The sequence below is a fragment of the Embiotoca jacksoni genome, unplaced genomic scaffold, assembly GCF_022577435.1.
Source record: "Embiotoca jacksoni isolate LCO1_2020_lvr unplaced genomic scaffold, fEmbJac1.0.p SCAF_98, whole genome shotgun sequence".
NCBI classification, from domain to species: domain Eukaryota; kingdom Metazoa; phylum Chordata; class Actinopteri; family Embiotocidae; genus Embiotoca; species Embiotoca jacksoni.
The window spans coordinates 136,140-157,240 of NW_027185456.1; the positions used below are offsets into that span (position 1 = coordinate 136,140).

Below are 21,101 nucleotides of genomic sequence, written 5' to 3' on the forward strand. Positions count from 1 at the left end.
TGTGTGTGTGTGTGTGTGTGTGTGTGTGTGTGTGTGTTGACACAAAGACTTTAAACGCAACATGAGAATCGTCCGGATGAAAACACGCACATCAAAAGACATATTTGGCTCTGACGTCATCCCTCCGTTTGGCCTCGTGTTCTGACGTTGATCTTGTTCATTTAATACAACAGTGTTCTTCGTCAGGGAACCAAATGTTCTCCAAAAACAAGTACAAAATAAAGCAGGCCAGTCATCAGTGACACAGCAGGCTGTGGTCACATCGCTGTCCCGCCCTGTGTGCACCTCCACCCGCCTCTGAAGCAGGCCGGACACGACCCCTGCAGGCGGATGAGGGAACTGCAGAAATACATGGTAAGCTTGTTTTGAAATCTCAATTTAAAAAAATCTATTTATAGTGTGAAATCACGCCTTGAACACGGTCCCAATAACAACTGCATGTAAACAAAAAAACAATCACACTAAAACACAATGAATGTGTATTCAAAACAACGTACAGGACTGGCAAACAAATTCAAAATGTATGGAAAATCAATCAGACGCTCTCCAGTTGACCAGATTAAATGCAAACCCAGTTAATTACCCAGTAAATATATTCGCTCCAGTCTTGTGGTAAAAGCCAGACAGCGTGTGTACGTATATACGGCCGAGCCTCGTCCACTGACTGTAAACAGAAGCCTTAAAGTAAAGTCAAGTCTGAGGATCTTTTATAGTTTCCTTCTTGACGACAAAAAAATAAACAACAACACTGAATGTCCAACAAAGTGTTGTGTATTTTATTTGACACAGAGCTCCACTGCTGTCCAAAAAAAATCTATTAAAAACACATCAAAGAGCCACACTGACCCTTCATAATAACTATAATAATAACAACAATAATCATCAACTTTTTAAAGGTACAAAGTGCTTCACACCGAGAAGCAAAATAAAATCAACATAACTGGATAAAAAGATGAATCCAAAAGCAGGGTGTGTAGAAGGGGATTCAAATGAAAGTAAAAAGACAAACAACGTGAATACTGAAACAAAAACCAGAGAAGGCTGTCCAAAACAAAGGTGTTTAAAAAAGGGATTTAAAAGACGTCGGTCGATTATTCGCCGCTGAAAGGAGTTCCCCAGCAGACGCCGGAATTTGTTTTGGGGACGTCATTGTCAGTTGCAGAGTTTTGAAGAATATCTGATTACTTTTAATAATAACTGACTTCTGACACTTTGTGGGAGGAAAAATGTTATGACCGTCAGATCTCAGAGGTCAAAGGGCACGGTAGCTCCTTAAGGCGTAACGCCTTCGACAGTGCGTCAGAGAAAAAAAACCTCATGAGGCGAGATTGCTCAATTACATAACAGAGAGGAATGGCGTGATGCGTTCGCTGACCACGCCTTCCGTGGGGTGGGGTGAGATCTGTCTGAGCAGGCTGCTTTTTCAAGGATTTAATCACTTATTTGCAACTGAATTCTCGGGTAGATTAAAGTCGATCAGATCATCTGAGGGTCGTTCTGAGACGTCTGTCGGCTTCGCGGTTGCGAAGTGTTTGTCGGTTTTAGTCGACAGTAAAGAAATCATTTGCTACAGCTCGTCAGGAAAGGTGTTTCCTCCATCACCTGCTTCTTCACCTGAAATAACAAAGAGGCGAAGCAGCAGTCAAAAAAAACCACAACACTTTATATTTATCTCCTTAATGAGGAGTTTGAACACTTGTGTCGCTGAATAACGGCCAGAAAAGTGTTACTGCAGAGCGTTTCGACGTCACAGTGGGGCTGACCTTTGACCTTTTGGATGTCACATGTCGTAAAATGTGTATCCTGTTCAGTCACTTGATTGAAATTTTGTCATTTTTAGCGCGTGAAATCTGGCGTTATGGCCAACAGAGGTTCTGTGAGGTCACTGAGTTGATGGTTCACCGGATGCGCGGGATGCTCCGGGTGCATCGCTGCGTTCAACAGGAACAATCTCTGAAGCTATCGATCAACCTTTGTGTGAACTGAAGTATACAAGTTGTCAAACCGGTTTCTGTTTCCTCTTGGCCTGCATCATTTCCTGCTGCTGCTTCAGTCGTACTTCCTCCAGACTCATACAGCCACCTGTTCACACACACACACACACACACACACACACACACACACACACACACACACACACACACACACACACGGTCAGAAGATCAACAGCAAACACACTGAACATCGCACATTTCTGTCCGCAGCTTCAGCCGAGTCTCACCAACACTGCTGGGGTTGATGGACACGTAGGCCATCGCTCTGCTCAGCCGAAACTCCTCCAAAGCCGCGAGCTCCGCCTCCGCCTCTGCTCAGCCAATCAGACATCGCAACAAGAAAATTACAAAGAACAGGGAAAACAGTGGCTTGAACCCACAGCACTGACGGCGACTCACTTTTCTGGATCTCTCTTCTTTTCTTTGGGTTCGGAGGGATGACGGTGAACGCTTTGTTACTAAAACAGAAAAACACATTCAGGTTTAATATATTTAGCTGATGCAGAAGCTGCAATACCAGCGAGTGCCACTAGAGGTCGGCTCCAAAAAGCCTCCGGCTCCATAGACTCCCATTCAACTTCTCTCATCAAATCCAAAGTGAATAAAATGTGTCCATCAGTTATCTCGGTGTTGTTAGCTAAAGTCACTCCTTCTTATTAGTTTTCTGGAGGTCCATCTGAAAATAATCCCTCATTCATTAGAAAAGAAGATTCAAGAAGACCTGTTTTTGGGGGCGTGTCTGTTTGATTGACAGGCCTGTGGTGCAGTCAGGTTACAGCTATCGGTGGGCGGGACGTAGTATCGTCAGGTTTCCGATCAGATCGGTCAGATCCACCGCTGGCTCCTCCCCCAGCTCGTCCAAATATGGTCACTTCCTGCTCCAAACCGCTCCGAACTAGCAAAGATGGTGACGGACAGAATCTGAACTGGAGGCTGGGACAGACACTTAATGATGTCAGAGTGAAGCTGACCTTTGACCTTGGAGACAAAAAATACCATCCTTTTATCCTGTTTAAATATTTGTGTGAAGCTTTGTCGCACTCAGCGCATTATTCTTGAGTTAAGGCCACGAACGTGTTCTGTCAAATTATTGGGAAAATTCCTTCAAGGCGTTCCTGAGATATTACATCCAAACAGTTTGAAAATGAAACGTTTCTGTGGCTGAAGTGCAGCGTCACAAACAAACACACACACACACACACACACACACACACACACACACACACACACACACACACACACACGGAGACCCGGGATGATGCAGGGAAGCTCCCCGAGGAGATCCTGGTGGTCCGACAGGCAGACTGACGGTGAATGGATGCGGCCTGGAGCGCTTCACCTGACGGCCTGCATGCCAGCGGCTGCTAAAACCCGGGATTAACCCGCTGCAACAGATGGCCGCAGACAGCAGCGCGAAGCAGGGGGCCTCAGACCGGCCAAATACGGGCCTGCACACGATCAGGAGTGAGGAGCGCTTTTAATTTGAAAGGACACAAGCAGCATCCAACGGTGTGCAGCACAAACAAATAAAGGAAAATCACGTGTTGGATATCTGGTTTCCAAAGAGATATTTCAGGCTGGATGTCGATGATCCACAAGATGTCGTGTAGAAATAGAAAGCAGATACCAAAGGAGAAGTAAAGAGCTCTTGTTTGAGGAAAAGCATGATTTTAAAAACCTTTAAGTGACTGAAGAAGAACCAAAAATATTGAAACTGTATGTTAAGGGTTTAAAATTGTTACTTTAATCCATCAGATGAACTTTTTTTCTGAATAAATCTGCAGCTGTTTTTATTTTGAAAACTTCTGTCGGAAATTCAGAAGTCTGACTTTGTGGTTCAATTTCAATAGTAAAAGAAGAACTAAACGTAACCACACTGGTGATGGTTTAGTTTGTATTTTAAACCCTGGAAGATGCCTCAGTTGGGTGTCAACAGGAATAGCAGCTAGAAAAAGTCCACGTGCACCACATAACACATCTTACTTTTGCAAATGTGCAGGTCAGATTCCTCTTTTTTTGGTCTGAGAATATATTTCCAGTAGAAACATGCAGTGAAGCAGCTTTTGAAGCAGAATGAGAAACTAAAACCAGCTTCCTCTTTGTCCCGCTCAGGACCCGCAGGTGTCCACTGAGCTCCATCCTCTCACGTCTCACCTCTGAATTGCGTATCTGCCTTCGGCTCTGACGCTCCGCTGCTCCTTCTGCGCCGGAACCGCCGTCTCGTACCGGCACTGCGGGTTCGTTTTGGTTCCGTTCTCGGTGGGTTTAGGAGTGATGGAGGAGGACCTGGCTCTCCTCTCGCAGCCCGTCTGGGAGGCCGGTCCCTTCGCCCCGGTGGTGGCACTCTCACACCTGCCACTCTGCGGGCACCTCGGGCAGCTCGACGCGCGGCCTTTACGCACAGCGGGCACTTTGAGGGAACTCTCTGCCCCGCGGGCCGCTTTTACCTTCACGGGTTTGGGTCTCTGGAGGGTTTTCCTCGTCGCCTCCACGGGTTTGGACTTGATAACTTTTGTTTCTGGCATTTTTTTAAAATTTCAATCCAAAGCTGCTGTCTCCGGCCTCGACGTCTGGAAGAGACGCGTCATCTTCTGCCGCCTCGCGCCTGCATCAAAGACAGAAAATCTCAACTTTGGTTTCTGATGATCCGGTTGCTATGGAGCTGCGAACCGAGCGACTCCGGAGTCAAATCTTAACAAACTGGAGCAACACTTCTTGTTCGGAGTTTCAAAATAAAAGCTCGCTGTAGAAGGCAAACTTTGTATAACAATAGGAATCTTGGACTAAGTTAAGACTTCTTAAATCAATATGGAGAGCAGGTGTTCTTGTCATTAATCATAGGGGATCAAATTTGTGCACATGTCTCAGTCCTTTATTACAATTTTTTTGGCTAATAGCATCGGTTTATCAGGTTCATTTCTGGCAGCAGACTTGAATTTTATCCAGTTTTTCATCAGATCTAACAAATAAACTTCCACATTAATTAATTAATTAATTGAATCAAAAAAGGTTCCATGAAGCTGAGATGATTCATGGATTGATCCATAAATCAACACATGAAATCAACATGAATCAGCAACAAATTCACCAGTTTTAGCTTCTCAGGTGTCAATATTTTATTTTATTATTTTTTTTTTTGTGTGTTCTTGTTGATAATAAACCAAGAAACTTAACAAACTAACAATTTATCAGAGAAAAAAAAACGACTATCAGATTTATTGATATCAGAAATAATAATTACTTTTGGCTTCCTACATATCAGCTGCATATTTTAAAATCCACTTTAAAGTTGACAGTAAGAGAACCACTCCCCGATCACCTGAACACTTACTGCATGCAGACACACAGGAGACCATCACCTCATCTCCATGGCAACATCCCACCCACCTGTCTGACTCAGCTGAAGCGGACGTTTTATTTTGGCGGGTTTCCGGTGTGATCCGGGCCGTGTGTGCTCACTTTGATGCAGCTGCAGATTAACGTGAGTGACGCAGCACCGTCTGCGTGTTGTCCAGTGACAGAAACTCATCCGATTACTGGCACGCGACGACACACAGGTCACATGACCACAAACTGTGACATTACATTTACACAGAATATGAGATGCAGTTTGTTTAGATTTTTCCAATAAACTATTTAATAAAAACAGCTTGTTGAAAAAAATCAAAAGCATAAATAAAAATGTTAAAAAAAAATATGTATTTATTTTACTGACCTGTTGCCAGTTAAACTAGTTAGTTGTGTCATGTTTGACCAGGTGTGTGTTTTTGTATGCTTTACACAATTTTTCCAGTCTTTTGTTGCCCCTGTTACACATTTTTGGAAACTTGTTGCTGCCATCAAATTAAAAATGAGCACATATTTTTCAGAACAAAATAAATATTTCTCAGTTTCAACAGTTGATATGTTGTCTTTTTTCAATTAAATATGAGTTTTTGCTGCTTTTCCTTTGGTAAACAGTTTCAATAGTTCTGGAGTACTAATTCACCCATAACACCCAAATCAGACACCTTGATTGTTATTTATTTATATGTCGATGTGTAAGTTCAAGTTGCAGTGCTGACACAGCCGATAATAAGTGTGTTATTGAAATAGTTTTACATGCTCAGTGATGGAAAAGTATACTTTTGACATTAGTTGCCCTATGAATGTGAGTATTTACATTTTATGGGACTCCAGTGAATTAAAAATTTACATATTGCCCTTTTTTACGCAGCTTCATTTATCCAAAAGCTTTTAAACTATCATCCAAGATCCATTTATAACAATACAATTTATTGCCTGATTAAACTTCCCACTAAACATCAGTTAAAGGTGTGCAGCTGCTTTTATTGTGTATTTTGCTGAATGTTGAATTCAGCTCTTTAAAGGAGTATTTTCTTTCTATTTTTATGACAGTAAATTCGTCTTTTGTACCTGCATGTTACTTTTCGGTTCAATGACTGAATTTAAGTTGAACTAACATTCATTTTAGGTCCATTTTCATCTATATTTTTATTGTTGAAACAACATTATTTCAGGGGGGGGAAACCTGATGAGAATCACGGTGAAATTTCATAGATTCAGTGTTAGTTTGCAGTCTGAGAACACGTCTTCCCCCCTGTATGGGTCTGTGTTGTGTTACTGTATCACAGTGCATTGTGTGTGTGTGTGTGTGTGTGTGTGTGTGTGTGTGTGTGTGTGTGTGTGTGTGTGTGTGTGTGTGTGTGTGTGTGTGTGTGAGTCCTCGCGGTCCTCCGAGCTCTGAGTGGTGCTGTCTCGCCTCTGTCGCCGAGCACAAACTGCCTTCCATTGCACTTCTCCAGCAGCGGACCGACCAGGCCCCTCGCAGCCGCTCCACGGTGGCCCCGAGCCGGGCTCATTCCCACCGCAGACCCGGCACGTGAGACGGTGGTGGAACACCGGTGAGCGGCGGGGCTGCAGAACCCGTCCCGGCTGCCGGATTCACGGACTTCTCCGCGGAGGAGAGAAAGAAGAAAAAAGCCCCGGGATGTGATGAAATCCTAAACAAAGTGCGACACACACATGATAAACGGGCCCCGTCTTTGAATTGCAACTTTGCGCTTTTTGGCTCGGTGCAGCTGGGGGGGCTAACGGCGCAGGATCCCCGGTGAGGTTGTCGTCTGGGGAAGGGTGACGCGCTCTTCACGGCAGCTCCTGCGCTGTCAGACGAGGAAGTGAGGCTTCATACACGCCCCGTTTACAGCCTCGCGACCCCGCTGAAAAAAGCCCAGAGCCGTTCATCACACAACCCGAGCTGCACACTTCCCCAACATGCGGCTGCTCTCGGATGGACGAGCCCCGGAATAACCTGCAGCACGACGCCGCTTTCAGCAGGTAGGTGACCGACGTCCTCTCCGCGGAACGTGGACATGACAGTTCACTAAAATGTTATTATCGTGAGACTTGTGCACCGTGCAGGCCTGTCTCCATCTTTTTTTTTTTGATAGTCACATGCATGATGTCTGGTCTAACTGTCAGCAGCTCATTACAATCACCGCCTGCATCGTCTGCAGAGGGTGAAGTGAGGCTGACGCGTTCAGTTCAGGGGCTGCAGGCCAGATGTCAGCATCTGCCCGCACGGCCGTCGGGTGGCACCTGCTCGCGTGCTGATGTTGGATGCAGCTGGAGCACGCATTTAAACCAGAAAAAGATGTTCAAACCTGACGTGCAGCCAAGCTCCACATGTCAGCTCCTGACAGGGTGATCCTCGTTCAGCAGAGGGACCGCAGGAAGAAGATCCATAAACTACCTGTTCATTCTAGACTGAGATCAGCTGGTTATTAAAATAACTTTTTAAATCATTTAGGTCGGTTTTTAAAAAACAAAGTTTTCCAAAAAAAAGTCAGCACTTCCAGCGCTGAAATGTGATGGTTTTCTAGTTTTCTTCTTTTTTTCCAGAAGTAAACTGAAAATCGTTGAGTTATTGAATTGTTGGACATTAAACCACAGTGAGTTTTTGGTTATGATGCCAATTTGTTGACATTTTATGGACCAAACAACTCGGAAAATAAGTGTTCGATAAAAAAAGAACAAAACAAATAATGTTGTGCTCGAAGAATTATAACATCAGATACGACACTTCCACTCTTAAGAGTTTTATAGTTGTACTAGAAGAAAACAGTTTGGCCGGGGGGGGGGCTTCCTGGAGCCCCGCTGGGGCCCCTGTGGTTCACCAGGACACGTTTTGGACTGCAAAACAAAACATATTATGAAGCACTTCTGTTGCCTGTTATATATAATTTACCTGCATCACCTCCATGTTGATTCCACAGCCGGCAGTTATTGGTTGATTTCGTGGATTTAACAGGATAATTAATCATTTAGACAATAAAAGAAAAAGAAAAATTCATTGATAGAAAAGAGTTCATCACGCTGATGTGACTCGTTTGGAATATAACATGCAAAAAGATGATCATAACTAAATGTCCGTCTCTGTCTCAGACTGCTCCAGTGTTGAAGGATGGACCGGGAGCTGGTTCGGCCGAGCCAATCAGAACACGGAGAGCCCTCCAATGGAACCAGCCCTCAGGCCACGCCCACGCCCGACCCCTTCACCCCAACGACCCCCACCCCTCCCCGTCTCATCCCCAACCCCATGCTCCTGGACTCCCCCGCCCCCACGCTAACACCCACCACCTCCTCCCCTCCTCCCCCCCTCACCCCCCGCCCCCTCCGTCTCCGCGACACTCGGACTGAAGGTGGCCGGAGCTCCGTCCCCCCACGTCCTGGTCCCCGCCCCCCCGAAACTCACCTCCACCGCAAGCCCCGCCCTCCGCACCTACTCCCGCCCGATCCTTCCGTCCCCATCGGGCGTCTCCAAAGCATCTCCGACCACACAGACCTCCTCCTCTCTTCTTCCTCCCTCCTCCTCCTCCTCACCTACCGCAGCCACCACCGCCTCACCCCTCCTCTCCTCCTCCCCATCTTCCTCCGCAACGCACAACAGCACCGCCATGTCGACCAGGATCCCCGCCGGCCAGACCAACGGGACCACGAGGCCCGTTTCCACGGCGACCTCCACACCCATCACGCCCTTCCACACGCCGGCCAGCCCACCTGGCAGACAGGTAGCGCATGCTGACATCCGTCTGTAGAGAAGGGAAACACTTTACTTTAGAGAGTCAGATTCAAAGATTCATTTCACTTTAATGTCTGGAAACAGAAGGAGACTTGGCTCCTTTTCTTTGCCCCGGGTTTCGCCTGTCAGGCTGCACACAGGCTGCCCCGCCTCGCTGCTGCCGCATGACGCTGAGAGGAAGACCTGCAGACAAAAAAGTTACCGCCAGATATTTAATTTACAGAAAATATTTTCCTAAAAGTACACAGGAATCGAACATCAGACGACGACAGCAGAAAAGATGCAAAAACAGGATTTAAAGTTCATATTTTTGCATTAACATTACAGATGTTTTGTTTCGTTTCACTGCTACGACTAGAAAAAGCCCAGAAAGGATTTCTAGCATTGTTTTTACTGGACGTCAGGAGTCATATGTGCTGTGTATTGTACGTACTTCAGTGATAGCGGTAGTAAAAGTACTGGTTCTCCTTCTGGGAGAAGAAACGGACTAAATGAAGCAGATTCAGGAGTTCTTCCATCACAAATGAACTCCTGAATTCACTCCAGTTTTGTTGCTTTTCTTAAACGATCAGCGGCAGATTGGTGAGAATCAAAAACAAAAATCAAAAGAATCGACCCACAAGGTGTCCATGAAGTCCTGAAAACCAAATCGGACTTTTATTCTTTTTAATCACACGGTTCCCGGTTTAAATCCGAACATTTATTCAACATTTACTGTTTGTATTTAACTTATAACTTAAGAAAATGATTCATTTTAATTAATCGCGGGGGGAACTAGAACTCGTACCGTCAGAGCGTCGCGTGACTTTAACTTTAACCTCATTCACTTTAACCTCTCAAAGACAGACGAATTTAAAAATAAGATTTCACGATCCGAACACGACGTTGAGATTCGGGTGTTCAGCCGACCGACAGGAGGACGTCTACCGCCTGAAGCCTTCCACCTTCCACCTGTCAGCGTGGGACTGCGGCGGGTTACCGTTTCCTCTCTGCCAGCTTTCATCTGTTTCACATCCTCAACTCTTTGTTTCAGAGATGTGAACTTGTAGTCGAGCTGTGAGGAAGCCACAGCTGTTGGTTTTATCTCTACTTTCCAACTGGTCGGCTTTTTTTTAATTTTTTTTAATTTTTTTTATCAAGATCAAAACTTTGATTGCAATGATGATACAGATTTAAGGCGAAAGAAAAGAAAGAGAAGAAAGCATAAAGGAAGATCAAAAGATCGGCGAATAGATGATGGCTGAAAATAAAGAGAGATGAAAAGAGCTGCGACACGTTTTTCTGCTCAGTGATGATGGATATGATTGAAACTGCGGTGAATGTGAAGCTATCGAGCTTTCAGTGATGACTCAAACATTCACTGGTTCCAGCCTCACTAATATAAACTCATACTGGTTTACCTGCCTGTTATAACAGTGAACTGATTCATTTGCTTTTATTCAATCTGTGATGATACGTTTGAATATTTTATGGCAATTAGTCATTCAATAATATATTTAAATTTAGCTTTTTGATCGAAGACAAAATTAAAAAGTTTCAGTGGTTCGACAGCTCAAATGGGAGAATTTACGGGTTTTATTAAAAAATCTTACAACTTAAAAATAAAAATCAGGATTTTCCTCCGTTTTCTAACATTGTGTTCACTAAAATGATCAGTGGAAGTTTTGACATATTAATCACTAATTAAAAAACATGATTTTGATCAGTGTTCCTTTAAATTGCGCCTTTCCAAACAAACCAGTCTGACCTGACCGAATAAAAACAACGAAATTTCAATTAGAAATTTATACAACGTCAAAAAAACAACTGAAAATAAGACGTCAATTTCTTTGGATTGGGTTTATTTCCATTTTTATGTAAATGACCTTCAAACAGCTGCCTGCAGAGGAGGAAAGTGTCGAGTTTCAGAGTTTTCATGACGTAGAAAAGTGAAAGTAAGGAAACTCACGATTCAGCAGTTTTTGTTGAGTTTTGTTTACTCGCAAACATAATCACATCTTGTTCTCGGAGGAAATGTAATAAAAAAAAGACATCCAGACTCTGAATCTCTTCCTTAACTGCCTCCCTCTTGTCCCCCTCCCCCTTATCCTCCCCCTCCTCCCTTTTTTCCAGGTATCACAGGCTCTTCCTGTGGGCACACCTGGTCTTGTGCGAGCCAATCAGAGCACCTCCCCTGTCAGGCAGAGGGTATCCCAGCAGACTTTGCTCCTGGGGAAAGGTCTCAAAGGGTCCGGCCCGGACCAGGTGCTGCTCAGAGCTCAGATGGTAAACACGCACATAAAATCCACATTGATGTGGATTTCCACACGTTTTAGCTCAAATAAATGCAAAGAAGCCCGAAGAATAAAAGTGGAAAAGTAGGAAGGAGTTTGTGTTTGACAGCAGATTGGTCCCAGAGAGGGGAAGATATAAAGTGTAACACTCAGATGTACACGTTTCCCTTCACAGCTTGTTTACGGCTTTCCTCCTGTTTATTTTCTTCTTCTTCTTCTTCTTCTTCTTCTTCTTCTTCTTCTTCTTCTTCTTCTTCTTCTCCTTCTTCCTCCCTGTTTCTCCTCATCTCCCTGCAGCTGATTCTTACATCTGCTATGCGACCTGCCCAGTCGTCCTTTTCCTCCTCCTCTTCCTCCTCCTCTCCTTCCCGTAGCCCCGCCTCTGCTCAGGTGAGCCGCCCAGCAGAACCTCACTTTTCTTGATTTTTTTTTTTTGTCCACATGTTTCTTTTCAATCTTTTATCGCGTTGCACACGTAGCGTGACTAAATCCTAACAATTGAAATGTGGGTTTAACGACGGAGTCGGACGAGACCACATATTTGTCCTTCGCGATGTCAGATTATGTAACAAAATCCCGAAAAGTCTCGCCGTGTCTTTTGCTGCTAAGCAACGGCAACGTGGACGCCAAGAAGGCGGTTTTCCACAGATGCATTATTTAAGTTATGAAGCAAAACTTTACGTGACTAAAATGACAAAATATGATAATATTATTGACCTCCGCTATTTCTCGCCAGTCTGCTTAGATTAGTTTAACGTTAGTTTGCTAACTAATTCAACGTTATTTTGAATGTAGTAATTTGATATTTCAGAAAAATGCCCGCTGCATTGTATTATCACTATATTTGTGCCTTTTCACTCTTACTGTCAACAGAAATCTTATTTTAGGTTGATTTATTTGTCCATTATTTTTTTCTGGCATCAAGATGAAACTGCAAAGTAACTAAAATGATCAAATAATTTAAAGTTTGTTTAAAGATGTTTGAAGTTTAAAGATGTTTGAAGTTTAAAGATGTTTGAAGTTTAAAGATGTTTGAAGTTTAAAGACGTTTGCCTCTGAAGGACAGTTAGAAAGGCCGTTTATCATTTATGCCCGCTGCTTCAAATGTACCTGCTGCACCTGGTAACAGTTGCTAAGCTATGATTGGACAGTCGCTGGTTGAGGGGCGGAGTTTAGCCAGCACCTTACTGGTAAAAAGATGAGCTGTTAACTGAACATCTTATCTGTGTCTCCCTTTTTTTTCATTTCCAGCTCCAGAGTCTCACCTTGAGGCCTCCTCCCCCCGGGACCCTCACCATCCCCCCCTCCCTCCGCCTCAAGGCCCCCTCCTCGGCGCCGCCTCCTCCCCTCTCTCGTCCTCACACTCCCCTCTTCCCTCCTCTCAGGCCGCGACCGCAGCCCATCACCACGGCAACGGAGAGCCCGCCCCCGCCCGGCCGCCACCTGTCCGTCCCTCCTCCAAGTAGGTCCCCAGGGGGGTCACCTGAGCTGGATGATGCTGCATCTCAGGAACCTTGAGTCTGATCAGGGTTTGATTTTCACCGTGAAGTAAATCAAAATACAGACGAGGAAGGGCAGCGGTGGTGGTGGTGGTGGTGTGGGAGGGGGGGGGGGGGGGGGGGTATTATCTAATATCCTGAAAATGTTCTTCATCAATTTCCTGAAGGTTTGCTGGTATTTTGCTTTAAATTTTGAAGATATTACCAAAAATATCTAAATCATTTATTTTTGATGATCCCGGGATTCAAACTTCATTATTTTGGTCGAAACCCTTAAAACAACCTGCTGTTTAAATCCCGTTTCTCATCGTGCCGTCTCGTCCTTCGTCCACAGCGCTCTACTCTCCGGTCCGAGCCGTCCCTCTGAGACCCAGACTTCACTCTCCCAACGGCCACAGGGCGGCGCCGCCTCGACACACCTCGACTCGCCAACCGATCGCCGCCCCGTCCGGTCGGGCCCCTCCCATCGGCAGGCCGCTGGCCGGACTCGAGAGCTGTCCGTTAACTCCGGCCATGCTCGGCCAATCCCGGCGCGGCCCGTTGTCCGGCGCCCGCCCCTTGTCGGCCACGTCACATTTCGAGCGCTCGCCGTCCGCGGCGAGGCAGCTCCAGATCATCGCCCTCTCTTCGGGCCGCCAGCAGCAGCCGGGCACGTACACCCACACGTCGGTGCAGCCGGCGCCGGCGGTCGTGGAGTCGCCGCCGGAGCTCTCCGGCCAATCCAAGAGGACTTTGAGCGGCGAAGACGCGCTTCCTCTTCCTCCGAACCCCTCGTTGCCCTCGCCTCCGGCCCTCCTGAGTCCCGCCTCGCCTCCGGGTCACGCCGGCCCTCAGACACAAACTCTGACCCAGAGAGGAGAGGCGAAGGAGAGGGAGGAGCAGAGGGAGAAGGGCCGAGGGGCGAGGCCGGGAATCAGGGAGGAGGGGAGCGTCGGCAAAGACCCGAGGCCGGAGAGAGACGACCAAAGAGACCGAGCGACGGAACAGAAGCCGACGACCGAGAAGGAGATCGGTCGGAAGGAGCGGGAAGTCGAAACGGGCCGAGAGGACGAACGCATGGACGTGACGGAGGAAGGTGACCGAGAGAGGAGAGAGGGAGACGAGGAGACGAAGAAGATGGAGGACGAGGAGGACGGAGAGACTCCTATGGACCAGTCGGAGAACCCAGTGCCTGATACCGTCAAAGACTCCGGTGTGGAATCCAAACCCATCCCGGGTCTGATTTCAGCTCCTCTTCCAGTCCAAACTCCGGCCGCGGTCCAAGCACCAGCTCCGGTCCCGGTCCCGGTCCCGGTCACAGACCCAGACCCAGACCCAGTCCCAGACCCAGTCCCAGACTCAGTCCCAGACCCAGACCCGGTCCCCGAGGTCTCCGTCCAAAACCAGAGTCTACCGGAGCCTCATGGAGACCTGCAACCCGTCAGCCAGGAGGACTTCTGCGAGAACATGTCGACCCAGTCGGACAATCAGTCAGGTACCTTCGACCACGCTGAGTTTATTTGTCGTTTGTCCCCTAAAGTGTTTCCACCTCCGAGCTGCAACAACCTTCGACACGTCTCAAAGCTGCATCAACTCTGACTTCATCTTTTTTTTTCCAGAGTTTCTCCGAGTGGAAACTTCTTTTAAACATTAAGGGAAGCAGCTGAATGTAGAAACATGAAATAAAACCGAGACGGCCGGCTGTCTCTCAACTGGTTTCAGTAAAACAGATTTATGTTGGCGGTATTTGATATTCTAGTTCAACCCCGAAAAATAGATGCTGGATGGATCCGACCAATCAGGTTCTTCCACCAAACCGGTAAAAAGATGGACGTCTCTCAATTTGCATACTTGAATAATTCTTTGCATCATTTTTGGGAGTAAAAAGTGTGTTTGCATTGACCTGGATTAGAGTCCTCATAACGGTCCAAAAAAAAATCTATGCACATCTGACAAAACTTTTCAAGACGTGATCTTAAAATCAAATCAAACTTGTTTGATAATTCATCACAATTGTGTTTTTTTTATTTCACCGAAAGATCGATCAGCTGATTATGTTAATAGCTCACGTATCTGATTTCTGTGTCCCAGCGTTGTCCAGCCTCTCCTCCCAGTCCCCGCCCTCCTCACCCTTCATCGCCCCCCCGACAGAAACCCCCCCTCCCCTCTTCCCGGCTGAGACCGCCCACCCGACCGACCTCAGCCTATCGCAGCAGGAGGCGGAGAAAGCTGACGAAACGTCCGAAGAGTCGCGGCGCGCGGCCGACGCCGAGCCGGTGCCGCCCCTCGGCCAATCGGAGGACGAGTCGGAGAACTTTGGCCAATCGGAGAGCTTGGTCCAATCGGAGAACTTCGGCCAATCGGAGAGCTTGGTCCAATCGGAGAGCTTGGTCCAATCGGAGAGCTTCGGCCAATCGCCCAGCGGGCCCTGGGAGCCGAGGGCGTGGCCTGAAGGACGGCAGGTTCTGACTCACCTGGTGGAGGGCTTTGTCATCCAGGAGGGCCTCCAGCCGTTTCCTGTAATCACGCGTTTACTTTTCTTTTTAAACATAATATTTGTTAAGAGATTCACAGGAAGTAACTTCAACTCACCTGTTGGGTTTTGTCGCGCAGGTGAACCGCTCGTCGCTGCTGGTTCCGGAGCAGGTGACCAAACCGCAGGAGGTGAACGGGACCAACGGGACGGCGGCGCTGCCGGTGGCGGACACCATAAAACCGACCGAGCACTCCACCGACTCGGAGGAAGAGGAGGGAGGAGACATGGACGACCCGGCGACCGGTAACAGTCTTCACGCTCGTAAACTGCATTTCAAACACGCTCCGTAAAAAAAACCATCATGTTCCTTTAATGTTCGATTTGTTGTTGTAGAGCTGAAAGTTGAAGTTGATCGAGCAGAAGACGATTAATTTCACTTTAGAGAATCATGACATGACATTTCCTGACATGTTAAAGACCAAACAATGAATCCAGTAAATCATAAGCAGGTTATTTGGTCATTAAAAGGGTTTTTAGTTCCTGAACACTTTTTCCCCGATGAAACAACATTTTTTGGGGATGCAAAAAATTTCGTTTCAACTGTTGTTCTTTGGAAAAATGTTCGATTATCCATTAAAACAGTAATTAAACAGGATGCAAAGAAGAACATGCAAAGTACTTTAATATCAAAGCATGTTAAGCAGACGGTTAAAGCGTGAGAATAAAAAGTCTCGTTTAAGGAGCAAATGAGAGTTTTCTTTTGAACACATTTTTTAAGATTTCAATCAGAAGTTAAATAAGAATCGCAGTACGATGTGTTTAAAGAACTGGGAAGCTTTTATTTTGAAGGGCGCTTTCTTATTCTGGACGAGTTAAATCTGTCACCGGTAGTTTTTCTGTCGTACAGTGATTTTTAAACAGTCGTTTGGTGTACGTTGGGACGAGCAGTGAAGGCGTGGTGCAGCTCCACCTGCTGCTCAGGTGACCGTCGCCGTGTTTGTGTTTCACCTGCAGGCTCCGCCCACCGAGACCGGACGGTGCTGCACTGCCAGTTCTGTGGGAAGAGAGGCCACGCGCACAACTTCATGCGGTCCAAACGCTTCTGCTCGACTTCCTGTGCACGCGGGTGAGAACCAGCGGGGGGGGAGGGGGCAGGATGTGGTTTGTGTGTCTGTGTATCTTATGATGCAGAGATGAGCGTGAATTAAAGCAGCAGAAGGAGGAAGCGTCGTCTCACCTCTTCTCTCTTCTGTCAGGTTCAACGTTCGACTGACGAAGCGTCTTCGGGCTCTGAGCGCCGGCAGCCGGTCCGAGAGGCCTCGACCGGCTCTGAACCGGGCCGAGTCGGTGCCCGGGAAACCTCTGCTGCTGCGGCTGGTAGGGTCCCTGAACGCACCACCGCTTTTAACCAGGAGACACGTTCAGATGTTTTGTGGAGTAAAAGTAGCAGGACAACATGAGAGAAGTCAAAGTTCAGCATTTCAGGTCCGGCTTAAAAAACAAACAACTGAAGTATTTATAAATGTACTTTTAATATAAAACACTGATTCTACAGGAAAGTGGACCTTTACTGACATATTTTTGTGTTGAGTATTCATAAATTGAAGTCAGGCTGAGATATTAATTTACTGTGAAACCTCTCCTGATCATCTGAAACTCACAGCGACGACTTCGTTTTCTGAGACCGACGGTCCAAAACAAAGATATAAAAGAAAAGAAAAATAAAACCTCATTAAACATTAAAGTCATAATTAAAGTTGTGGTAATACAGTAATCAGATTAGAGCTGCAGTTTTTAACACCTCAATCCTTCAATCAGTCCCTCCAGGAGTTTGTTTTGCAGCTTTTCTCCAAAATTACGATATAATTTGTGGAGTTCTTTGCTGTAAAAAGGTGGAATCACTCCCTGATGGAGAGTAATCTGGGGTGACTTCCTGTGATAATAATCCTGCTCAGATATTTGTTTTTCTTTCTGTGCTGAACCATGACGGGGCTCAAAGTGATTAAGAAAAGGCTCCATCTGCTGTCAGAGTAAGAACTTTACATGCTTTTTAAATCCTGTTCATTCAACACGAAAACAAAGTTCAGTCTCTCACAGCTGGAAATGGACAAACCTCATTTAACATGTTCCTCATTCCATCATATGACCATGATTCCCACAAACCCCGTCACTTCCTGGTTTTTTTTTATGGCGAGAGGAGAGAGGGGGCGGGGTGGGCGGAGCCTAATGATTGGAAATGAACATTTTTGAGACTTTATGTTGTAATACTTTCAGCAGAGCTTCTGTTCACGATGGTTTTTTTGTAGAATAATCGCAGGAATTTTGCAGAATTTGCAAAACTGTTTGAGTTTGCATTAATTATTGAGATTGAAAAAGTTTTCATGATCATTTTCAACAGGTTCAGAGAAAAGTGGTTCTTTTATACTTTGTGTGTTCAGGATGTAGATTAGACTCAGCGTGAGTCGGGTTCAGGCCGAGGTTACGGGAAGTGGAACTCTGTGAGTACGCAGACTTTTACCAGCTAACACGCTGAAGTGATTCTCTGGGTCTCAACGCTCACCTCAGACGTTTGCTTCACGAGCCCCGAGGACTCCTGGGAGGTGGAGTCGCGTTTCCTGTCGTTTCTGAGGCGTGTAGACGTCAGTGGCCGAGATGCCTGTCAATCAAAGCAAATAAATATCCTCTGATTAATCAAAATGACCATAAATACGCATTAGAAGCAAGCTGTGTATTTTGTAGGAAAACTTTGTTGTTGTTCTTTTAGAAATATTAAAAAATACAAACTAATAAGATCCAATAGAAATTGTTTTCTTTGTAAACACAGGTTTCAATATTTTATTAAAAACACTTTTCAACCACAAATAATTTGTTTATTTTCCAAAATTTTGTTTCCTGTATTTTACCATTTCAAACTAAATCTTGATATACGTATTGGAGAAAGAATAAGATTGTGAATGAATGACACCAGATTTGAAGTATTCGTGTTGTTTATGTATTATGATGCAGATGTTTATACTGTCAACAACACCTTTAATGTTAGAATCTGCAGCATCAGCACATTAAAGCGTGACCTCACCTGCCTCCTGAATCTTCTCTCTCGTGACTCCTTCCAGCCTCGTGACCTCTGGAGCGCCGGTCGGCGGGAAAAGGAGGGAAAGGAGAAGGCGGTGGCGGCGCCGGAGGAACGGGAGGAGGAAGATGAGGATGACCTCGGGGGAGGCGGGGAGGAGGAAGACGACGACGGAGGAGAGGAGGATCCTGCTGTTGCCATGACGGCGAGGATGGATCGGCGGGCGGCGCGCAGAGCGAGGAGGGCGTCGGCCCCCGCCGTCACCATGTCGACGCCCACCACCACGTTCAAGCCCGCCCCCTCGCAGTGGAGCGTGGAGGAGGTCGCCGCCTTCATTCACACGCTGCCAGGTGACTGTTGGGAGTCAGCGAGGAGGTCTCGCGCCTCGCTGCAGCTGTTCAAACCGGCACACTGATTAACGACGCCGTAATCGTCAGCAGATGGAGAACGCTCGTTCCTCCGTCGCTCCTCGTTCAATTAAACGTTTCGCAAAAACGCTGAAATGAACCGCAGGGTGAGGAAACGGGAATACTTTAAAACCGGCGTGAAAACATCTGGAGGAGAAAACAAAACGCTCCGAGACTCAAATCTCAGGTCAGATCGTTCGGTCGTTGTTCTGGTTCTCAGGCAGCTTCTCGCGTTCATCTTTCATTAACGGCAAAAAAATCAGATCAGGATGATGAATCTGGACCTGAAGTCTCCAAAAATGTTCTTTTCTAGAATTTATCCTTCCTAAAAATGTTGACAGATTTTATTTGTAAGTGTTCAACCTTATTCAAATAGAAGGTGATGTTTGTGAGGTTTCATCATTAATGTTCACGGCTGAACGTTCAGCACGACGCAAATAAAACCGTTCCGTAAAACAACATAAATCAAACATATTAAAACACAGACAGAAAATTCAAATTCACTGATTTCACTCTGCAACAACCTCAGAAAGCTTCAATATGTAAAACACGAGGCTTCCAGCCGTTTCAAGATGTAAAGAAGTCTTTTACACGTCGCACATCGAAGGTTTCGGTCACAAATTCACCGACTGACGGAAAACGAATCTAAAACTCCTGCATGAAGAAAACAAACTGAGACGTGAGGTCTAATATTAAATATATTAAATATTAATATTAATATTAAAGTTGTTCCACAGACTGAAGGCGTCGCTAGAAAAGGAGACGCTCGTCTTCGGCAGTGAAACGTCGTACAAGCAAATTTTTGCCGGTTTGGAAACGGCGAGCGAAGCGATCTGCGGCCTCTCCACTAGATGTCGCTGCATCCTCCGTTAGAACAGCCGAGATCTCGATTTGTTATTGTGAATGTCGTAAACTGGAGCGACGGAGGGATGTTTTAACCGTCAGCGTGTGGTTGTTGTTCCAGGCTGCGGCGACGTGGCCGAGGCGTTCCGGCTGCAGGAGATCGACGGCCAAGCTCTGCTGCTGCTGACCGAGGACCACCTGATGACCAGCATGAACATCAAACTGGGACCCGCCCTCAAGATCTGCGCTCACATCAACGCACTAAAAAACCAATGAGAGAGAGAAAATAAACAAACAGAAAAAAAACAAAGGTTTAATATGGACGGCAATAAAAGGGGAAATCTGTGGAGTTCAAATAGTTTGTGACAAAAAGCTGACACCAAGGATGACAGAAAAAAGTCAAAAAAAGAGATTCGAGGTCATTTGTAATTTATGAGATTATAAATGGAGGTGTGGCCTTAGCAGGAAGCGAAGAGGTGTGCAGGAGCATGAATCTGCCAGAGTCCATTAGAAATTTCATCCGTTTTTGGGCCCTGTGACTGTAGCAGGCGACCGTGAGGGACTTTTTTGTAACTTTGTGTATATTTTACACGCCGCAGGAGAGTGTACATTTGAAGCTATTTCATGAAGGATTTTGAACATTTAATATATGAAATTTGTCTATTTAGTTTTTTTAGAACGTGACGTCAACGACAAATCTATCCAGTAGCTAACATAACCCGTGTGTGAAAGAAAAAAACAATAATAATACGTAGACTTTGTAAGTGATTAATGAAAGTTTAATGTTTTATATCACTATATTCTGGACAAAAATCATGTCTGTGGATTAAAAAAGAAGAAGAAAAAAAAGAAGTCACTATCAGGGTAGAGACTGGTGTCTTTAATCGTCACATTTTTATGGTATCCTGCTTGAAATTATTTAATAAATGAATAATTAATCAAAACAAATGATTCATGGTGATGTTTGAAGTGAAATGTTTGGAGGGTGGAGGGACACCAGCAGGGGGCCACAGTGAGGCAGGTGAGTGATGGATGAGGAGGAAGGTTTTATTTTTATTTATTTTATTTTTTTATAGTACTCTATTAATCCCCGAGGGTAAATGTCTTCACTACAGCAGGGGGGCTCTCAGGGGGGGCTCTCAGGGGGGAGGTGCTGCAACAGGCTGCCACTAGCGCGGCGCCAGGTAACCTGACCTGAGGTGCATGTTTTTGGATGATGGGAGGAAGCCGGAGAACCCGGAGAGAACCCACGCAAGCACAGGGAGAACATGCAAACTCCGCACAGAAAGGCCCAGGACCGGATTCAAACCCGGAACCTTTTTGCTGTGAGGTGACAGTGCTAACCACTGCACCACCGTGCCGCCCAAAATATAAACCAAACTGATTTGAATTCATGTCTCAGAGCTGCTTCCTGTTAAAAAAAAAGTGCAGGTCAGTGAACCTGCAGCTCTTCTGCTGGATTCAGGCTTTTTGTTTTCC

At 45.9% G+C, this 21,101-nt stretch overlaps 2 protein-coding genes across 3 annotated transcripts; one reads left to right on the plus strand and one right to left on the minus strand.

The window, feature by feature from the left end:
- Positions 1 to 768: 768 nt before the first annotated feature.
- Positions 769 to 5,696, minus strand: LOC138193886 (uncharacterized). 2 transcript variants are annotated; one of them, XM_069142178.1, is made up of 6 exons: positions 5,382 to 5,696; positions 4,149 to 4,599; positions 2,394 to 2,452; positions 2,222 to 2,305; positions 2,006 to 2,082; positions 769 to 1,614 (listed from the first exon to the last, which is right to left on the minus strand). In XM_069142178.1, exons 2-6 carry the CDS (start codon positions 4,517 to 4,519, stop codon positions 1,561 to 1,563), a joined length of 645 nt encoding a protein of 214 aa, XP_068998279.1. In that variant the 5' UTR covers positions 4,520 to 4,599; positions 5,382 to 5,696; the 3' UTR covers positions 769 to 1,560. The 2 variants fall into 2 exon arrangements, with proteins under 2 accessions (XP_068998279.1, XP_068998278.1); XM_069142177.1 differs by lacking the exon at positions 5,382 to 5,696 and having other exon boundaries at positions 4,149 to 4,776.
- Positions 5,697 to 6,768: 1,072 nt separating this feature from the next.
- On the plus strand, positions 6,769 to 20,570 carry LOC138193884 (polyhomeotic-like protein 3). The gene is given in 13 exon segments (XM_069142174.1): positions 6,769 to 7,331; positions 8,439 to 8,658; positions 8,660 to 9,064; positions 11,188 to 11,340; positions 11,646 to 11,738; positions 12,600 to 12,810; positions 13,182 to 14,321; positions 14,918 to 15,345; positions 15,440 to 15,605; positions 16,317 to 16,428; positions 16,559 to 16,679; positions 18,416 to 18,722; positions 19,744 to 20,570. Coding segments are annotated over 12 exon segments (3,492 nt in total). The 5' UTR covers positions 6,769 to 7,331; positions 8,439 to 8,457; the 3' UTR covers positions 19,899 to 20,570.
- Positions 20,571 to 21,101: the final 531 nt, after the last annotated feature.

What these genes read in the sequence shown, in the direction of transcription:
- LOC138193886 (XM_069142178.1), bottom strand. Translation starts at nt 4,519, where the DNA reads ATGCCAGAAACAAAAGTTATCAAGTCCAAACCCGTGGAGGCGACGAGG. An exon ending in AAGAAGAGAGATCCAGAAAA is followed by an intron (nt 2,306 to 2,393) that starts GTGAGTCGCCGT and finishes TTGGCTGAGCAG; the next exon opens with AGGCGGAGGCGGAGCTCGCG. An exon ending in CATCAACCCCAGCAGTGTTG is followed by an intron (nt 2,083 to 2,221) that starts GTGAGACTCGGC and finishes GTGTGTGAACAG; the next exon opens with GTGGCTGTATGAGTCTGGAG.